This window comes from Leucoraja erinacea, chromosome 17, assembly GCF_028641065.1.
Source record: "Leucoraja erinacea ecotype New England chromosome 17, Leri_hhj_1, whole genome shotgun sequence".
In the NCBI taxonomy this organism is placed as follows: Eukaryota; Metazoa; Chordata; class Chondrichthyes; order Rajiformes; family Rajidae; genus Leucoraja; species Leucoraja erinaceus.
In genome coordinates, this window is record NC_073393.1 from 34,502,410 (window position 1) to 34,523,941 (window position 21,532).

A 21,532-nucleotide genomic window follows, 5' to 3' on the forward strand; every position below is an offset into this window, starting at 1 on the left:
AGATACGACCTTGGTAAGGCCATCAAAATGGCCAAAAGGGACCTGCTCCAAGCTGAAGAATGAGACGGATGTTCGGCAGCTGTGGTGGGGCTTGAATGCCATCACCTCCTACAAGGTGAAATCAGGAAGCAGCTCAAATGTCAGTGAAGCATCACTCCCTGACGAGCTCAATGCGTTTCATGCAAGCTTTGATAGGGAGAACAATGATGTGCCTTCCCGAGCCCCCATTCGCCGTGATGGTATTTCGGTCACAGTCACAGAGGCCGACGTCAGAAGATCCTTCAGAGGGGTGAACCCTCGGACCTGATGGTATACCCGGGCATGTTTTAAAAACCTGTGCGGACCAATTGGCTGGAGTTTTTATGGACATTTTCAACCTCTCACTTCTGAGGTTCCCACCTGCTTTAAAAAGGCATCAATAATACCGGTGTCCAAGAAGAGCAAGATGATGTGCCTCAATAACTATCGACCAGTGGCACTAATGTCTGTGGTGATAAAAGAGGCTAATCATGGCGCACATCAACTCATACCTCGATAAAAACCTGGACCCACCAGAGTTCGCTTACCGCCATAACAGATCAACGGTGAATGAGATCTCACTGCCTCTCCACTCCACTTTGGACCATTTGGACAACAAAAACTCATATATCAGGCTGTTATTCATTGACTACAGCTCGGCATTCAATACCATCATCCCCTCCAAGCTGGTTACCAAGCTCTCAGATCTGGGTCTCTGTGCATCCTTCTGCAATTGGATCCTCGACTTCATCATTCACAGTCCACAGCCTGTCCGTATTGGTGGAAATGTGTCATCCTCGATAACAATCAGCACGGGAGCACCTCAAGGCTGCGTGCTCAGCCTCCTGCTGTACTCACTCTATATTCATGACTGCGTAGCCGGACATAGTGCGAACTCCATCATCAAGTTCGCCGACGACACCACTGTTGTGGGACGTAACACTGATGGGGATGAGTCAGAGTATAGAAGTGAGATCGACCGACTGACCAAATGGTGCCAGCACAATAACCTTGCTCTCAAAACCAGCAAAACCAAGGAATTTTGGACTTTGGAAGGGGTAGGCTAGGGACCCACAGTCCCGTTTATATCAATGGGTCGATGGTGGAAAGGGTCAAGAATTTCAAATTCCTGGGAGTGCATATTTCCAAAGATCTCTCCTGTTCCCAGAACACTGATGCAATCATAAAGAAAGCACATCAGCGCCTCTACCTCCTGAGAAGATTACGGAGAGTCGGTATGTCAAGGAGGACTCTCTCGAACTTCTACAGGTGCACAGTAGAGAGCATGCTGGCCGGTTGCATCGTGGCTTGGTACGGCAACCTGAGCGTCCAGGAGCAGAAGGTTGCAAAAAGTTGTAAACACTGCCCAGTCCATCATCGGCTCTGACCTCCCTACTATCGAGGGATCTATCGCAGTCGCTGCCTCAAAAAGGCTGCCAGCATCATCAAGGACCCACACCATCCTGGCCACACACTCATCTCTCCACTGCCATCAGGTAGAAGGTACAGGAGCCTGAAATCTGCAACATCCAGGTTCAGGAACAGGTTCTTCCCCACAGCCATCAGACTAGTAAACACAACTTCAAACAAACTCTGAACTATAACAACCTACTCGACTAAGTGGGACCCGTTGGGTCCCATGTTCACACGGGAGGGCTGGTCCCCCAACTTAATATTCCACCTCTCCACCAATTCCAATATTGGTGGCCAGTGGGGGGGGGGGGGGCTTTCTGGAGTGCTGGTATGGGTGTTGTGGGCTGAAGGGACTGGCTTCCAGAGGGCTAATGTGGAGATTGTGGGCCAAATGGATTCTAGGGGTGGCAGCCCAGCCACTCAAGCCTGATGTGCTGGCAGCTCACTCACGGCTGGTGGGCTGACAGTTGCCTCATGGCTATTCCTTGAAATTCCATTTCAAGCAGGGTGCAAGGCCACCAAATTCAAATGCAGTTTCATGCCACTTCAGGCAGGGTGCAAGGCCACCAAATTCAAGTGCAGTTTCATGCCATTTCAAGCAGGGTGCAAGGCCACCAAATTTAAGTGCAGTTTCATGCCACTTCAAGCAGTGTGCAAGGCCACCACATTCAAATGCAGTTTCATACCATTTCAAGCAGGGTGAAACCACCATAAAACCACACAAAGCACCACAAAACGCCACATAAACACTACACTCACAGTTCAGTAGACATTCAGTGTGTTCGGTTGATTCACAGCTCAAACAGAGTCAGGATATAATAATGACTTGAATGAAAATGTTCGTCTTGAATGAACTGCTTAGTACGTTCGCAGATAACACAGAAATTAGCAGTTAGACACAAAATGGTAGAGTAACTCGTCAAGTCAAGAGTCAAGTCAAGAGAGTTTATTGTCATGTGTCCCAGATAGGACCATGAAATTCTTGCTTGCTGCAGCACAACAGAATATTGTAGGCATAAATAAAGATCAGATCAGTGTGTCCATATACCATAGAATATATATATATAATATTCTACAATATATATATATAATAGCCTACAATATTCTGTTGTGCTGCAGCAAGCAAGAATTTAATGTTCCTCTGGGACACATGACAATAAACTCTCTTGACTTGACTTGAGTTACTCTACCATTTTGTGTCTAACTGCTAATTTCTGTGTTATCTGCGAATTTACTAAGCAGTTCATTCAAGACGAACATTTTCATTCAAGTCATTATTATATCACAAACAACAGAGATCCCAACAATGGTCCTCGTGGATTGCTACTGGTCACAGATAATCAGTCAGAATAATACCCTATGTCTTCTATGGCCAAGCCAATTTTGAATCCAATCTGCTATATCTCCACAGGTCCCATATACCTTAATCTTCTGGATTAGCTACCATAAGCAATGTTGTCAAACGCTTCACTGGAATCTACATGAATATTATCCATTGCCCGTTGATGTTCATAAAAGTGGACAATGGATCCATTTCAAAAGCACATAATTATAACCAAAGGCTATGACGTTGCACCTAACATTACGAGAGGTTCAACATGGAGAGACAATAGACAATAGGTGCAGGAGTAGTCCATTTGGCCCTTCGAGCCAGCACCGCCATTCAATGTGATCATGGCTGATCATCCCCAATCAGTACCCCGTTCATGCCTTCTCCCCATATCCCCATATCTATTTTTAAGAGCCCTATCTTGCTCTCTCTTGAAAGCATCCAGAGAACCTGCCTCCACTGCCCTCTGAGGCAGAGAATTCCACAAAATTACCACTCTCTGTGAGAAAAGGTGTTTCCTCGTCTCCGTTCTAAATGGCTTACTCCTTATTCTTAAACTGTGGCGCCTGGTTCTGGACTCCCTAACATCGGGAACATGTTTCCTGCCTCTAGCATGTCCAAGCCCTTAACAATCTTATGTTTCAATGAGATCTCCTCTCATTCTTCTAAACTCCAGAGTGTACAAGCCGAGCTGCTCCATTCTCTCAGCATATGACAGTCCCGCCATGCCGGGAATTAACCTTGTATTACAAGAGCCAAAATTTCTACTCAATCTGGATGAGGTAGTCAGTATTCAGGCACCTCATGTGAGCTGGCGATGGGCCAGAATAATCAATCTACCACTGATAGTCATTGCTATAGTTGCCAGCAAATTCAAAGTTATGATGTCGCTTTGATACTTGTTTTGTTTAAACTGACACCAGCATCGATATAGGTGTGAACTTTGAAGAATTGTGTGAGAAAGATAGATAGAAGATAAAGCTTTCCTGAACCAACATTAGTTTATTGCCAAAGACAGACACAAAAAGGTGGAGTAACTCAGTAGGTCAGACACATCACCTATTCTTTTTCTCCAGAGATGCTGTAATTCCCGCTGAGTTACTCCAGATTTTTTTGTCTATCTTCAGTTTAAACCTGCAGTTCCTCCCTACATGTTTAGTTTATTGCCATGTGAGTGCTATCCCTGATCCTACTCTTTTGCAGAACTCTCCCACGCAAAGGTAACAGAAAGAAATGCCATATAAATACTGCCTCTTAGCAAATTAAGAAAATAACATGGAGGCCACAATGCAGAATATAAGTTGATTGTTATGAGTTTCTTCATAATGACACTTGCCATTTCATTATAGAAGAGTTGTTGCAAAACATAGAAACATAGATACATAGAAAATAGGTGCAGGAGGAGGCCATTCGGCCCTTCGAGCCAGCACCAGCATTCATTGTGATCATGGCTGTTCTTCCCAAATCAATAACCCGTGCCTGCCTTCTCCCCATATCCCTTGATTCCACCAGCCCCTAGAGCTCTATCTATCTCTCTTTTAAACCCATCCAGTGATTTGGCCTCCACTGCCATTTGTGGAAGGGAATTCCACAAATTCACAACTCTCTGGGTGAAAAAGTTTTTCTCACCTCAGTCTTAAATCTAAGACTGTGGCCCCTGGTTCTGGACTCGCCCAACATTGGGAACATTTTTCCTGCATCTAGCTTGTCCAGTCCATTTATAATTTAATATGTTTTTCTAATTCCCCATCATCCTTCTAAACTCCAGTGAATACAAGCCTAGTCTTTTCAATATTTCCTCATATGACAGTCCCGCCATCCCAGGGATCAATCTCGTGAACCTACGCTGCACCTCCTCAATCACAAGGATGTCCTTCCTCAAATTAGGAGACTAAAACTGTACACAATACTCCAGATGGTGTTTCACCAGAGCCCTATACGATTGCAGAAGAACCTCTTTACTCCTATACTTAAATCCTCTTGTTATGAAGACCAACATTCCATTAGCTTTCTTCACTGCCTGCTGTACCTGCACGCTTACTTTCAGTGACCGGTGTACAAGGACACCCAGGTCTCGCTGTACCTCCCCCTTACCTAACCTAACCCCATTGAGATAATAATCTGCCTCCTTGTTTTTGCCACCATGTGGATAACCTCACATTTATCGCGATTATACTGCACCTGGCACTCATCTGTCCAATCACTCAACCTGTCCCGATCACCCTGCAACCTCCTAACATCCTCTTCACAGTTCACACTGCCACCCAGCTTTGTGTCGTCCACAGACTTGCTAGTGTTGCTCCTAACTCTCTCTTCCAAATCATTAATAAATATATGGTAAACAGTTGCGGCCCCAACACCGAGCCTTGCGGTATTCCACTCGCCATTGCCTGCCATTCTGAAAAAGACCCGTTCACTCCTACTCTTTGCTTCCTGTCTGCTGTACCTAATTGAAAATATGCATATTGGAATTTTTGTATTGCCAAACACCTAACCCCAATTACCAGTCTCCCTTGCGGGAACTTAATCGAGGCTTTTCTGAAGTCTGGAAATAAACACTGTATCCACTAATATACTCCACTGCACTCTCTCCCTATCTTTTTCTCAACCTACACCACTACACTGGCTCCCCCTTGCGGGAACTTCCATTTTACTTGTCACTGGAAACACAAAATCCATTTTACTTGTCACAAACTCAAAAAATTCCAGAAGATTAATCCAAAAAAAAAAGGTGTTTAATGAGCCAGACAGATGCAATCTTTAGACTTTCAAAGGTATAGTTGAAAATGTATCGTTGCGTAATTGAGATCTATTTAAGATAGATAGGATTCCCTAGTGCATAATAAACCGTGCCAAGTAATCCAATAGCTTCTCACTACGTTCACTGCAGCCAAAGTATTTAGATTTACAAGCACAGATGCTCGATAAGCAAACATTGAAATTGATGAAAACAATAGCTTTGCGTGACTGTGGGTGAAGGTTTTACATTTCTATTTAAAGTTGTGGTTAGCTAGTTACTCACGCACACTCCCATTCTCACCGTTCCTTGCAAGCAGAGGTTTGTTTGTAGCCTGGAGCAAGACCAAATCACGTTTTATACATTGAGAAATCAACTTATATATCGTACTTAATAGAAACTCAAAACATCCAAGGATACATAGTGCAGGAATACTGAGGCTCTCCATAAAATGAACAGGACTGTTCCCAGTGCCTTAATTTACTGAAAATACCCAGTTTCAGCAAATTATTTTGCTGGTTACTTCCAGCCTGAGCTTTTCCCAAGTGAGGTATGTACACAACATTACGCTACAACTAGTCTTAGGGTATATGTGGAGAAATGTGATTGCATTATTGTTCTTCACTAAAATAAGTAATCACTGTTGAAAATTATGCATATTGTGAAAGAGCAATTATATTGTTTAGCATGTTCAAATTGTCCGCTTATCCTGACTGTCTGGATCTCTGACAAATAATAATATTGCCAAAAGTGATGAGATGCTGGAACTTGGGAAACTTCATAACATGAAAAGAAACTATAAAAAGGTAAATGCAGCATACAAAAATGAATCTGAAGTTGACTCCCATCAGCTGTACTTGATTTGAATCCTGGTCCAGATGGGGAGAAAACATTCATAATGGCAGCCATTTCATAATGATTACTTTTGTTGAATATGGAATTACATTAAAGGAAATTCCTGTGAACTTTTACTGAAATGCATTTGGAAATCCACCCTGATCTTTCCTGCTACCTTACTCCATGTCTCCATGCTCTTCATTCGCTTTTTCTGCAGCCCACCAAAGCAGACATGGGCACTCCCTTGCCAGACACTGTACTTCAACAAAGATTGCAACTGCTGGGCGACATGCTGACATCTTTTTCAGTGTGTCGTTGCATTGGGACAACCAACAGCTCTCACAAATGTAGTCCTTGCTTTTTATGGAACCGACCGAATCAGGCTGACCCATCATGGCACTTTAATGCCACTTTTTTGATCCACTCTAATGGAGCGATCTTTAGGTTTGAAAATGGAACACAAGTATTAATTAACAGCATTCATAATTCTACCTTTAATTCACACCCAATTTATATCTGCACCAGTATGAGATCCATTAACACTGCTCTTAGCTGGCGTGTAAGCACCACTTCTTGTGGCAGCACTTCTCAGACAAGTTCCTACTGCTGATAAGAATATGCCCCCTCCTTTTCAGGTGAAATGATATTTGACAATGATTATCCCTGGACCTCCGTTTGCAGCAGAGACCATGTTAATCATTTTATTCAGGAGCTACTGGAAGAATGATCCCGAACCTTAACCTTATTCATTGGAAATAGATATAGAGATTAAATCCACACGTTTAAGGAGGCACATGACTTATAACTGCGCAGTGGTACATAGTGGAAAGCATGTACAAAGGTTGACAATATTCAAAAGTAATGTATGGATGACAAGTTGAGAGGAACCAATGATGCTATAATTATGACAATTTTCCGTACAAATTGAATAACTTTCTGCAAATGCAGATATTCAACAATGCAATCAGAGCTGGAAAACCCAAACTGTTAAGCTTTATGCGTGCTATATTTTTAGTTTAGTTTAGAGATACAGCGCAGAAAGAGGCCTTTCGGCCCACCGAGTCCGCACTGACCAGCAATCCACGTACATTAACACTATCCTACACACACTAGGGACAATTTACAAATACACCAAGCCAATTAACCTACATACCTGTACATCTTTGGAGTGTGGGAGGAAACCGCAGATCTTGGAGAAAACCCACACTATCACAAGGAGAATGTACAAACTCCGCACAGACAGCACAGTCGGGATCGAACCCGGGTCTCTGGCGCTGTAAGCGCTGTAAGGCAGTAGCTCTACCGCTGCGCCACCGTGGCCGCCCTTGCGGCGGTGGACATTGTAAATACCTTTACATTTATAAATAGAGCAAACAGATATTTTCATTCAGCAGTACATACAACTGAGGTTGCCTTATTCCTCCATGATCTGAGCTCACTCCATACTAATACTCGCCAGAAACTTACAACTAAATGTTGTCACAATTAAATTAGTAGCAGCATAGAAACAATAATTTGGATTATGAGGATTTAAAAGTCACACATTTTGACAAACTTGACTGAAAATAAATAGAAGCACTTTAACAGAAACAAATTAGCGACTTGTTATGCTTTTTCCTGTTTTGTTTCAGATGTCAGTGACTGCCTGATAAAAAATCTTTCCACATTTGCAGCATTGGAAAATATTGGTGGGATGAACTATTTGCCTTTCCAAGGCTCACAGTCGAAGCACATGTGTGGTGCAAAGGTGGGTGTGGATATCTTCACTGTGTTTCTCCTTGACACAAAAGATTGCATGTCTAAAGTGGAACCCCATGCTACTCGATTCACAAGAGGACTTTCCCTAAGGACCAGGCGTATTTTCCTGCAATTCATTAGTGCTTTTCCTGCCTGGCCACCAGAGTGAAAACACACTAAGAAAATGATGGACTGACAACAGTTTTATTGTACTAATGTAAACTAAAGGCCACCTTACAATGGCTCCAATAATGGGTGTATATTATATTCAGGATTCCCAGTATGTGAATATATCCTCAGAGAATGGTGTACAAGAAGGTGTACAAAATCATGAGAGGAATAGATCGGGTAGATGAACAGAATCTCTTGCCCAGAGTAGGGGAATCGAGGACCAGAGGACAGAGGTTTCAGGTGAAGGGGAAAAGATTTAATAGGAATCTGAGGGCTAAAATGTTCACATAAAGGGTGGTGGGTGTATGGAACAAGCTGCCGGAGGAGGTAGTTGAGGCTGGGACCATCCCAACGTTTAAGAAACATATATACAGGTACATGGATAGGACGGGTTTGGAGGGATATGGACCAAGAGCAGACAGGTGGGACTAGTGTAGTTGGGATATGTTGGCTGGTGTGGGCAAATTGCTCTGAAGGGCCTGTTTCCACACTGTATCACTCTATGACTCTAATGCATCCCACCTATACCTTATTACAGTTTGTTAATATTGTTGAACCATTTAATATGGTAATAAATCAGATTTATTTCTTCATAAGATGCATGTGGTTATATTTATCTCACTGGACATCTTTCCTCTTCAAAAAAACAAGAATAGACTTCACAGAAAATGTAACTGGAAAGGAATAGAACAAACGCCATTTTCTAATGAAGAATAGAATGTGGTGCGAGAAGCCTCCAAGAAAAGACACAGATTGCCCTTTGGGGGATGAAGGAATGCTCAGTGTTCATCAACAATCATGTCTGAGCGATCAGGATGGCCATATACTGAAGGGTTTGTGGCAGCTGATGGCAAAATGAGGAATAAATTACATTTGGTGACAGAATTGTTAGGAGTTTCCACGATATAATGGGGTCGCAATGTGGTCATACTCCATCATGCTTAGACTTCAGAGATACGGTGTGGAAACAGGTCCTTCATCCCACTGAGTGCACCGACTACTATCACCCCGCACGCTAGCACTATCCTACACTCCGGGGACAATTTACATTTTACAGAAGCCGATTAACCTATAAACCTGTACGTCTTTGGAGTGTGGGAGGAAACTGGAGTACCCGGAGAAAACCCACGCGGTCATAGGGAGAACGTATAAACTTCATACAAACAGCACCCGTAGTCAGGATTGAACCCGCGTCTCTGGCACCGTAGGGAAACAACTCTAGCGCTGTGCCACTGTGCCACCCTCCTATGTTTTATGCTGTCAAACTTCTCTAAATTAAAATAAAACGTCAGAGTGCACTGGATGCAGCAAAGCAGTGGATAAACAATATCGCTAATGCGGTGCAAAAAAGTGCGCCTCAGAATCAGCTGTGCTACTCGGTAAATAGTTCAAGTGCAGCTGAAGCATCAAGACCTGACCGATCAGTGGAGAATTATCTTGGTGCAAACATCAGAACACACCCAGTGAGGCCAATTATCATCTCATCAGTCTATTCACAAACAGCAGTCATGGAAAGTGGCAACGACAAATGTCATTCAAGTGAAAGACAAAGACAACAATGGGATTATCTTCAATTTATAATCCCATTAAAAATCAATTAAAAATTTGTAAAATCCCAGCAGTGCCATTATATGTTTGACAGGCAGATAGAGCGGTCTATCTCATCTGAGTAACAAATCATTTTAAATTTACTTATCAATCTTCCTTCACATTGTTGATAGCTAATAGTTCTACTTGGCATGATAGTGCAAAACTAAATCATTATTTCGGTCGTCCATCAAACGAAAGCTACTCTTATACTGCAATTAACTTCCTGACTAGGGACCATGGCCACATGGCATTGCCAAGGATGTACACTGTATGATCCAAATGTTCATTTATATAACAAAATTGGATTGATGCAATAACTGGCTATTGCAGTAATGAAAAAGGCATTTCAGGCTATGAATGAAGTTAATACCAGTGGCATGAAAAAACAGATTTCTGGAGAAGGGCTACTTCTGAAGAAGGGTCTCGATCCGAAATGTCACCCATTCCTTCTAACCAGAGATGCTGCCTGTTCCGCTGAGTTACTCCAGCATTTTGTGTCTTTCTTAGATTAAATTGGAGTCCCAGAGTAGAATCATGTAGCACGGAAATAGGCCCTTTGGCCCAACTTGTACAAGCTGACCAGGATGTCTCATCCTTGCTAATCCCATACTTCAACATATGGTGAAATCCCTCTAAACCTTTCTTATTTATGTACCCATCCAAATGTCTTTTAAATGTTATATAGTATCTGCCTCAACTACTTCCTGACAACTCATCCACTAATTCACAACCAACTGTGTGAAAAAGTTGCCATCAGGTTTCTATTAAATCTTTCCTCTCTCATCTTAAACCAATGCCCTCTGGTTCTTGATTCCCCTTTGCTGAGAAAAAGACTCTATGCATTCACCCTGTGTATTCCCCCCATGATTTTAAAGACCTCTAGAATATCACTCCTCAGCCTCCTGCATTCCAAGGAATAAAGTCTTGTTTCATCCAACACTACCTATTGCTCAAGCCTTTGAGTCCTGGCAAAATCCTCACAAATCTTCTCTGCATCCTTTCCAGCTTAATTGCATTTTTCTACAGCAAATGGATGGCCAAAACTAAACACAATACTCCAAGTGCAGCCTCACCAACATCTTGTATAACTGTAACATTCCATTCCAACTTCTGTATTCAATTTCCTAACTGATAAAGGCCAGCATGATTTAAAAAAAAAGCCTTCTTCACCACCATGTCTATCTGTAATGCCTCTTTTAGGGAACTATGTACTAATACTCTGAACTTTTACAATGAAAAATAATGTAATTGTTCTATCTGGGACATATGATAATAAAACACACTTGACCCCTCTGCTCTACAACACTCCACAGGGCCCTACCATTCACTGTGAAGATCCTGCTCTGGTTTAGTTTAGTTTATTGTCACATGTACCGAGGTACAGTGAAAAGCTTTTGTCGCGTGCTACCCAGTTTGGTTCAACTTCCCAAAATGCAACACCTCACCCTCACCCGAATTAACCTGAACACAATTAATTTACCATATTGTTTCTTATAGTACTAATGGTTATTAGCTTTGGTAAAACAAAAAAAAAGGTGGTGCGCTAACATGAACAAATTACTATAATTTTCTTCATTATTATTTCACTTCTCCCATAACAACCAATTTTAATTTATGGGTGTTGTTTTTCCTCAGAGAAGGAACGCTTCAAGACTTTATTCTGCCTTCCATTTCACCATTTACCACCTGCACGTAGCTGATAACTCTACGTACAACAGACCTCCACCTGTGAAAACCCCCCCACTAAAAATACAGACAAAGCAATCTTAATATTGTAAATAAATATTTTTTAAATGAAGGTCAACATGGAACCGGTTCCACGCTCCCCTCCATTGAGTCTGTCCAAAGCAAGCGCTGTCTGCGGAGGGCGCTCAGCATCGCCAAGGACTGCTCTCACCCCAACCATGGACTGTTTACCCTCCTACCATCCGGGAGGCGCTACAGGTCTCTCCGTTGCCGAACCAGCAGGTCGAGGAACAGCTTCTTTCTGGCGGCTGTCCACTCTACTAAACAACGTACCTCGGTGACTGCCAATCCCACCCCCCCCCCCCCCCCCCCCCCCCCCCCCCCCCCCGGACACTTATTATTTTTTTTTATTCAAATCGTTTGCTATGTCGCTCTTCAAGGGAGATGCTAAATGCATTTCGTTGTCTCTGTACTGTACACTGACAATGACAATTAAAATTGAATCTGAATCTGAACTAAATAATGAGGCTATTTTACCGGGCTTGTTTAATTTACTTTAGCACAGAAACAGGTTCTTCGACCCACCGAGTCCGCGCCGAACAGCGATCCCCGCACACTAACATACACTAGGTACAATTTACATTATACCAAGCCAATTAATCTATAAACCTATACATTTTTGGATGCAGGAGGAAACCAAAGACCTCGGAGACAACCTATGCGGTCACATAGAGAACGTACAAACTCTGTACAGACAACACCCGTAGTCAGGATCAAACCTAGGTCTCTAGCGCTGCAGGCGCTGTAAGGCAGCAAATCTACTGCTGTGCTACAATGCGACTCATTTTGTAGATACATTCCTAGTCTGTATACGGTCTTACTATTCTTCCAGCAATTATTGTAATTAGATTAAAAAAGGCACTGAGTTTAAGAAATTGTAAACTCCAGTAGTTGCAGGGTGGACTTTTATGATATAAACAGAGTTTAAGGAAAACTTGGAGGGTTACCTGAAACCAAAATATGCAAAAAGCTAAGTTGAAAATTTGAGAAAAATCAGGTGACATTGCTGGAAAAGCATCAATGTATAAATTAAAAAAATGAATCTTTTCAGTCATAAAGATGTTTACCCCAAAAATAATAAAAGCCAAGATTTTATTTCCAGGCTTTAATTTTAACAGTTAAGCAAGCTGTGGTATTTATAGCTATAAAATAAGTTAGCTTCAATAAAACCTGAGCTTCTATTATTGCATCAATTTAGGAAACTGTAATGTTACAATTGGCCACAAAGACCTGACTCAACACTGCTTCAGGCCTCAATCTGTATTGGTATCCAGTGACCCCTGGTGGAAATATGCCATGGATTAATATTCTTCTTTCGCCAAAGAATCACCCAAAACCCATCACCACATCTCACACAACGACCGTCCATTATATATGTCTAACACAGTCAACAATTATGCTTCACATTAGTTATCACATATAATTTAGCCAAAAAAAGACGTTGACCATCTTAATCAACTGACTCCCACAGCTATTTAGACTACACTTCTTTCCACCCTGTCTCCTGCAACTCTATTTCCTACTCCCAATTCCTCCGTCTAAGCCGCATCTGCACCAAAGTCCTCACCTTTCAGCCCATCAGCCATCGCATGCAGCACATTATCCTCCAACATTTTCGCCACCTCCAACGGGATCCCACCACTAGCTACATCTTCCCATCTCCACCCCTTTGGAGATATTTCAGTAGATTAGGACCAAGTACTTCAAGGTCCAGCTACCAACCGATGGACTGATTAAAATCAAGGATGCACACAGCTCAGTTCTGACATTGTAGGGCAAGAGATGGCTGCAAAAATGTGGATGGATGGAGCATGAATAGGACCTTCGCAAGATACGTCTTCGGAGAAGAAATCAGGCAACAAATATAGAGATATATACAGTATATAGAAAAATAAATAAATGAATTCCAAATATATCATGCATTATTAGTAAAGGTTTAGAACTCCAAACAATTTGAAACAATTACCCCAAATGGTTAACAATGCACCTGCATTAAGTATACTAACAAAGTATAATCAAACGTGTGAGTTAACTGATGATTAACATACTAGTCGAGGTGCCCAGAAAAGAAATTCAATTGCATTTCAGAAAAAAAATACTTCCTGTAGCTGTATGGCCAATACAGATTGTGTTAAAAATTCTAATGAGAAAATCATGTATGCTATTTATCGATGACTAGAGCAAAAAAACAGACTATTGGAGGAACTCAGTAGCTCAGGCAGCATCCGAGGGAAATGGATAGTCAACATTTTGGGTCGAAATTCATCTTCAGACTGAAGTGCTGTCTGTCCATTTTGCTGCCTTGCCCACTGAATTCCTCCAACAGCTGCCTGATTTACTGAGTTTTTCCAACATTTTCTGTTTTGTTTTACAAATTCACTATTTCTTATTTTTCATGGGGATTATTCAACACACATACTTGCAATTTGCATTGAGGTTTGGCCCACTAATTTAAATGACAGGGAGCGCTGGAAAGTTTATTGAAAAAAACATGTAGGTTTTCCGGGACTTCAGTGGTGATGAGCGCCAAAATGTTTACATGTCACGTTCAGACAGCAGATTGACAGCTAAATCTGTTGTAAGCATGGGACGACTGAGAAAAATATATGGTGAACAAAGTTAGTAACATAAAGTATTTCTAGAGTCGAGAGAAGTTTCTGGGACTGAGGACACAAAAAGGACATAAAGATTATAACTTGAGATGGCCAAGCTGACCATCATCAGAATAAATCCAGATCTGATTGACAACGTGCAAGAAATTATATTACCCTTGGAAGATTGTCCAAAGGTTTGTTGATAGAATGACAAGCATTTAAGTTTTGTAATCTGCAAATATACTACACTTACATTGCAGAAGTAACATGGATTGCACCAGCTTCATTAGAGTTGCAATAATATTCAGCACATTCACAGATAAGACGAAGTGTTCGCACTGTAGCAAAAAGATAATATTGTTAAAGTTAAATTATTCATACATTTTGCACTAAGCATTAACATTAAAATAAATTGTACAGCCCAAATCTTTAAATAACTAAGGAAATGTGCGAAACCAGCTAATTTATTTTTCACTTATCAATCTTATGTCATGCAGCAAGAATTATTTTTCCGTCTTTAAGAAGCTGTCCTTTAAGAAGTATTATGTTGATGAACAACAATATCTGGAAAAGGTTTACTTTGCAGAACAGCAATGACACGAACAGTATTGCAAAAATTGTTGCAGAATCATATATTGAATCATATCAGAATAAAAAAAATTGAAGCAGTCACTGGATTGTTATGACCATTAACTGATACTGCCCCGATGAAAAGGAGGTCTGAGAGGAGGGGTGGGCACATGGTTGGAGATTGCATCTTTCCTGTAATGGCATTTAACCTTTATCTCAAGGTTTCCTCGTTCCCTCTCTGCTTTTGGGATTCCAGTGTCCTAAGAAACCTAGCTAGTGATTATTAAGGGGCTGTCCCACTTGGGCGACCTAATTGGCGAATTTGGAAGAGTTTGGAAAAAATGTCATGTTGAAGACCTCCTTCGACTATGGAGAAGACCTCCTTCCACCTCCTTCGACAATGTTGAAGACCAGCTTCGACTGGCTACGACGAACTTCGGGAAAATTGGACACCGAATAGTGGAGAGTGAAGACGACCTCCTTCGATCTCCTTCGACCTCCCTTCGACTATGATGACTATCTACGACTACCTTTGACTACCCTTGATTACCTACGACTAACATGCCAACCTACTACGACTAAACCTATGAGTAGAAAAAGTAACGATTTTTTCCATGGCGACCTTTTTTTACTCGTGGGCATTTTTTAAAATATTGAAAAAAACCCTGCGACCTAGCTGAGGCCTCGAGTACGCGGAGACTACTCTTGATCATGAAGAAGTTACGAAGACCTCCTATGACCTCGTGTCGACCATGCTGTATGTATGTCGAGGGCAAACTCGCCAGAACTCGCGGATTAGGTCGCCCAAGTGGGACATGCCCTTTAGACCTCAAAATCACCATTGGTCAGAGGCAGACAGCCTCATCCAAATATACAAGCTACAATCTGCCACTTAAGGATAGATAGGCTGTGCATTTCTTGATTCCTTGAAGTTAAAACTGGATAGATTGCAGTACAGGTAGTTTTAAAAAATGTAAAGATATTAATTTGTTTAATCCCCATACACATCCATTTTTGGGTGTTACAATTCATCCCAATTAATGTTTTTGAACAATGCTATTTTCAGACATCAGGGCTGAAAAATTCTAATGGTGACCAGGCTTGGTTTTAAATAAGTAGATATGGTATATAATTCACTAGTAATTTAATTTTTTTAAATGGTTAAATTATTCAACAGAGCTGCTCAAGACGGAAGAATGGACGCTAATTCATATTGCACTATATCATGTTTATCTAGTCTGAAGAAGGGACTCGACCCGAACCGTCACTCGTTCCTTCTCTCCAGAGATGCTGCCTGTCCCAAGTTACTTCAGCATTTTGTGTCTATCTTCTTTAACTGCCACTAGAGCAGGGATGGAAAAATAAGCTGCTGAGAATAATATGGATACAACATCAATTATAAAAAGAACAAGCAGCACATTTGGATAATTGGAATTTCATAACTGAAATAGAAAATATTGGAAACATTCTGCATTACACAACATCTGTGCAAACAAATTAGTCAGGGAGAGGACCAAGGGTAGATTTGCATTTCAAACAGGAACTGCCCTCGACACAGCACCAAGAAAACCATGCTTTTGACTTTTATATGCAGTGGAGCTATTTTGATCTTTACTTGTACCTGGCTCCAAAGCCATTGAACATTATTTTTGCTGTTACCCTCTGAAGAAGGGTCTCGACCCGAAATGTCACCCGTTCCTTCTATCCAGAGATGCTACCTGTCTTCCTTGTTCTTGGTTTCTTGGTCCTCCAAAATATTCCAAATGGAATTTAAACTGGAGGTGGTGGAGGGAGGACTTAAGCCAGAAAGGGTTTTTGGGAAGAAAGAGAGAGCTACCTTAAATGTAGTTGCATCTGGTTGGGTAACTATGGTAGGGTGAAGATTATTCCATGCTTTAATTGTGTGGGGGAAGAATGAATTACTGTACACATCTGTCTTGGTAGCTGGAATCTCAAATTGGATCGAATGCCATCGTCTGCTCCTAATTGGTGTAGGTTTTGTAATCCATGTGCCACTAACCCTGTTGCTTCTCCGCCAGGGGCAGCGGGCCCGGCCTTGGCCTCGGCTCCACGTGGGACGGCTTCTCGGTTGATCGCTACGCCCCCACTGAGTTAATCCAGCATTTTGTGTCTACCCTCTTTCAGCTGTTTTGCACCCATACCTATAAATGCTTCACTGTAAATTATACTTTTATTTCATTTCTCTCAACATGGTTCTTCAATGTCAATATGCATATCTGACCTCTGCCATTCTTGTTTCCCACTTCAGCAATGCTAGGTGTAGGATTTCTATTAGTTCTATAAATTTGCAGATTTCATGATACTTTCATCATCCATAAGCTCTTCTAGTTTACATTAGGCATATAGCTGAAATTTTAAGTTGGTCTTGTCAAAGATGTTGACCTAACTGCTAAATATTTCATGCATTTACATAGATTTTTATAAGCAGTTAAATTGTAACTTAAGAGTGAAAATAAATAGCAGAGACAGTTAGGACGCTGAATTATTTCAAAAACAATTCTCACCATCTGTTAAAGAAATAGATTTTAAAAATTGCAGCAATTTCTTTTTAATGCTTACCAATACATTCGAGTTTTTTTTGTGGACAATATTCTTTGGTTATTGACCTCAATTCTTTTACCGCTACTTCATATGGATAGGAATCATTTGAGGAGGCGGATTCCTTGGGGAAGAGTTTAGCCGTAACCCCAATATCTGCTGGCCCAGCTGACATGTACAACTGCATGCTTTTGTCGAGTGCCATTTCTCTCTGTGTATTCACTCTTCTAAAAGAATAAAGAATGAAAGTTTCAACATATTTAACATTCTTCACCACTTTAGGTCCCTGCATTATTTCAGGCAGGCTGACAATTCATTTAGAGCGGAGCAATTCTGACAAAACAGGTTACAGTATACATCAAGGATTTAGATGAAGGGATTCAAAGTAACATAGGCAAATTTGCAGATTACACAAAGCTGGGTGGCAGTGTGAACTGTGAGGAGGATGCTATGAGGATGCAGGTTGACTTGGACGGGTTGGGTGAGTGGGCGGGTGCATGGCAGATGCAGTTTAATGTGGATAAATGTGAGGTTATCCACTTTTGTGGCAAAAAAAGGAAGGCAGATTATTATCTGAATGGTGTCAAGTTGGGAAAAAGGGAAGTGCAAAGAAATCTGGGGGTACCTGTTCATCACTCACTGAAAGTAAGCATGCAGGTACAACAGGCAATGAAGAAATCTAATAGCATGTTGGCCTTCATAACAAGAGGAGTTGAGTATAGGAGCAAAGAGGGCCCTAGTGAGACCACACCTGGAATGTTGTGTGCAGTTTTGGTCTCCAAATTTGAGGAAGGACATTCTTGATATTGAGGGAGTGCAGCGTAGGTTCACAAGGATAATTCCCGGGATTAAAGGATTGGATACGCTAGAGGCAGGAAACATGTTCCCGATGTGGGGGAGTCCAGAACCAGGGGCCACAGTTTAAAAATAAGTGGTAGGCCATTTAGAACAGAGATGAGGAAAAACATTTTCACCCAGAGAGTTGTGAATCTGTGGAATTTGCTGCATCAGAAGGCAGTGGAGGCCAATTCTCTGGATGCTTTCAAGAGATGTAGATAGAGCTCTTAAAGAAAGCGGAGTTAGGGGATATGGTGAGAAGGCAGGAATGGGGTACTGAATGTGGATGATCAGCCATGATCACAGTGAATGGTGGTGCTGGCTCAAAGGGCCAAACAGCCTACTCCTGCACCTATGGCCTATTGTTTATTGACATTAATGGGTCAGTCCAGGAGGTAATGTTTTGGATAGGGTCCCAAAATTCTTTATTTTCCTCATGTTCAGGCTTGCTTTTTTAAAAAAAATTCTGGGATCTCTGAAAAGAACCCATGCTGATATTTTGTTTCTTTCCTTCAGCCATCAGATTTGACAGATCTAATATACAAACTGATTGGAGTTGGGAGATGTGTCGGAAGGAATTTCAGAAGGAGGAAGAGGAAGAAGCTTAGAGTTTATTGCCTTCCATCAGTGAGGAATGTTGGGAATCCACTGTGGTGGATGTTTATGTTAACTTTTACAGTGCATTCAGAAAGTATTCAGACCCATTCACTTTTTTTTCTAATTTTATTACGTTACAGCTTTAAGGGCCTGTCCCATTTTCACGACCTAGTTCATGACCTCTGCCGAGTTTGCCCTTGACTCATACTTGCAGTATGGTTGTCACAAGGTCGTAGGTAGGTCGTGATGCTAGTCGTAGGTACTCGTGGCATCAAGTAGGTTGGGGCATTTTTTTTCTAGCCCGATGAAAAATGCCCACGAGTAAAAAAGGTCGTGAATTAGGTCGTGAAAGTGGAACAGGTCCTTTCTAAAATGGATTAAATTATTTTTTTTATCATCAATCAACACACAATACCTCATAATATAAAAGTGACAGTAGGTGTTTAGAAATATTTGCAAAGTAATTAAAAATAAATAACTGAAATATTACATAAGTATTCAGACCCTTTGCTATGACACTAAAAATTGAGCTTAGGTGCACCCTGTTTCCATTGATTATCCTTGAGATGTTTCAACAACCTGATTGGAATCCACCTGTGGTAAATTAAATTGATTGTACATGATTTGGAAAGGCACACACCAGGACCTATATAAGGTCCTGCAGTTGACAGTGCATGTCAGAGCAAAAACCAAGCCATGAGGACGAATAAATTGTTCGTAGACCTCTGAGACAGGATTGTGATGAGGCACAGATCTGGGGAAGGTTATAATACAATTTCTGCAGCATTGCAAGTCCCAAAGAGCACAGTGGCTTTCGTCATTCTTAAATGGAAGAACTTTGAAACCACCAGGAATCTTCATTGAGCTGGAGACCCGGCCAAACTGAGCAATCGGGGCAGAAGGGCCTTGGTCAGGGAGGTGACCAAGAACCCGATGGTCACTCTGACAGAGCTCCTTTGTGGAGATGGGAGAAACTTCCAGAAGGACAACTCTATCTGCAGCACTCCACCAATCAGGCCTTTATGGTAGAGTGGCCAGACAGAAGCCACTCCTCAGTAAAAGACACAAGACAGCCCGCTTGGAGTTTGCCAAAAGGCACCTAAACAAGATTCTCTGGTCTGATGAAACCAAGATTGAACTCTTTGCCTGAATGACAAGTGTCACGTCTGGAGGAAACCAGGCACCGCTCATCACCTGCCCAATACCATATCTACGGTGAAGCATGATGGTGGTAGCATCATGCTGTGGGGAATGTTTTTCAGCGGGAGGAACTGGGAGGCCAGTCAGGATCGAGGGAAAGATGAACGGAGCAAATTACAGATAGATCCTTGTAGAAAACCTGCTCCAGAGCGTTCAGGACCTCAGACTGGGGCGGAGGTTCACCTTCCATCAGGGCAACGATCTGAAGCACACAGCCAAGACAACGCAGTAGTGGCTTCATGACAAGTCTGTGGATGTCCTTGAGTGGCCCAGCCAGATTCCGGACTTGAACCCGAGTGAATATCTCTGGAGGGACCTGAAAATAGCTGTGCATCGACACTCCCCATCCAACCTGACAGAGCTTGAGAGGATCTCCAGAGAAGAATGGGAGAAATTACCCAAATACAGGTGTGTTAAGCTTGTGGTGTCATACCCAAGAAGACTTGAGGCTGTATTTGCTGCCAAAGGTGCCTCCAGTGTCAACAAAATACTGAGTGAATGGTCTGAATACTTATGTAAATGTGATATTTCAGTTATTTATTTTTAATTACTTTGCAAAAATTTCTAAACACCTGTTTTCGCTTTGTTTTATTCTGGGGTATTGTGTATAGATTGATGATTTAAAAAAAATAGAATGCTGTAACGTAACAAAATGTGGAAAAGGTGAAGGGGTCTGAATACTTTCTGAATGCACTGTATGCTGTTGTATGTCTTGTTGCTTAGTATGGCTGTATCGTAATTCGAGTTTCACTGTACCTCAATTGTTACACGTGACAATAAACAGACCTTAGAAACCGAAGATAGGGACACAAAAAAGTTGGAGTAACTCAGCGTTTCTGGAAAGAAGGAGAGAAACGTCACCCATTCCTTCTCTCCAGAGATGCTGCCTATCCCATGGGGTTGGGGGATGATGACAAGAAGAGAAATTGAACTCTTCCTTGACGTCCTAGCACACAGTCAGTGCTGTAAAGGAATGAATCTTCTTTATCTCTGTTTAGGCAGAGGACCCCAGAATTGAGGAAAACCTAGCCTGCCATCATTAAATAAAAAATACCTTCAGCCTCTTTAAAATATTTGAAACTGAAAATGGATTGCCTGCTTGCTCCTCGGTTTAACTAAAACATGAACAAGATGAAGACGGATTTGAGAAATTTAGACATCTGATCCAAATATCACACACCCCTGGAGATACGAAAGACAATTATGAAGGTGCATTTTTATCAATACTCTTTACTGAACGTCTGGATCTGAGATCATAATAGTCGTGTTATGATCTAAAACACTGATTCTTCTAATCTTGCCACGATTGCCGCATGACCTGCTGAATCCACTCGGTTAAACCCAAAGCCAAGATTGAACCCAGGTCCCTGGCGCTGCGAGGCAGGAGCTCTGACTGATCACAACTGAACACCAGGGATGATGACCAATGAGTCTTAATTAATGCAGATTTTGAAACATGTGCTGAAGAACAGTGAGATTAAGTGGGTAGGAAGGAACTGCAGATGGTGGTTTAAACCGAAGATCGACACAAAGCTGGTTAACTCAGCGGGACAGACAGCATCTCGGGAGAGAAGGAATGGGTGACGTTTCGGATCG

The 21,532-nt window shown here is 41.8% G+C and overlaps 1 protein-coding gene across 1 annotated transcript in view; it reads right to left on the reverse strand.

The window, feature by feature from the left end:
• vps9d1 (VPS9 domain containing 1) overlaps window positions 1-21,532 on the reverse strand; it is a 75,574-nt gene that overhangs the window by 17,727 nt on the left and 36,315 nt on the right. Inside the window, exons 12-13 of the mRNA XM_055648955.1 lie at window positions 17,324-17,529; window positions 14,427-14,511 (exon numbers count right to left, since the gene is read on the reverse strand). Of these exons, the coding sequence (XP_055504930.1) occupies window positions 14,427-14,511; window positions 17,324-17,529 (291 nt within the window). The remainder of the gene's footprint in view (window positions 1-14,426; window positions 14,512-17,323; window positions 17,530-21,532) is intronic.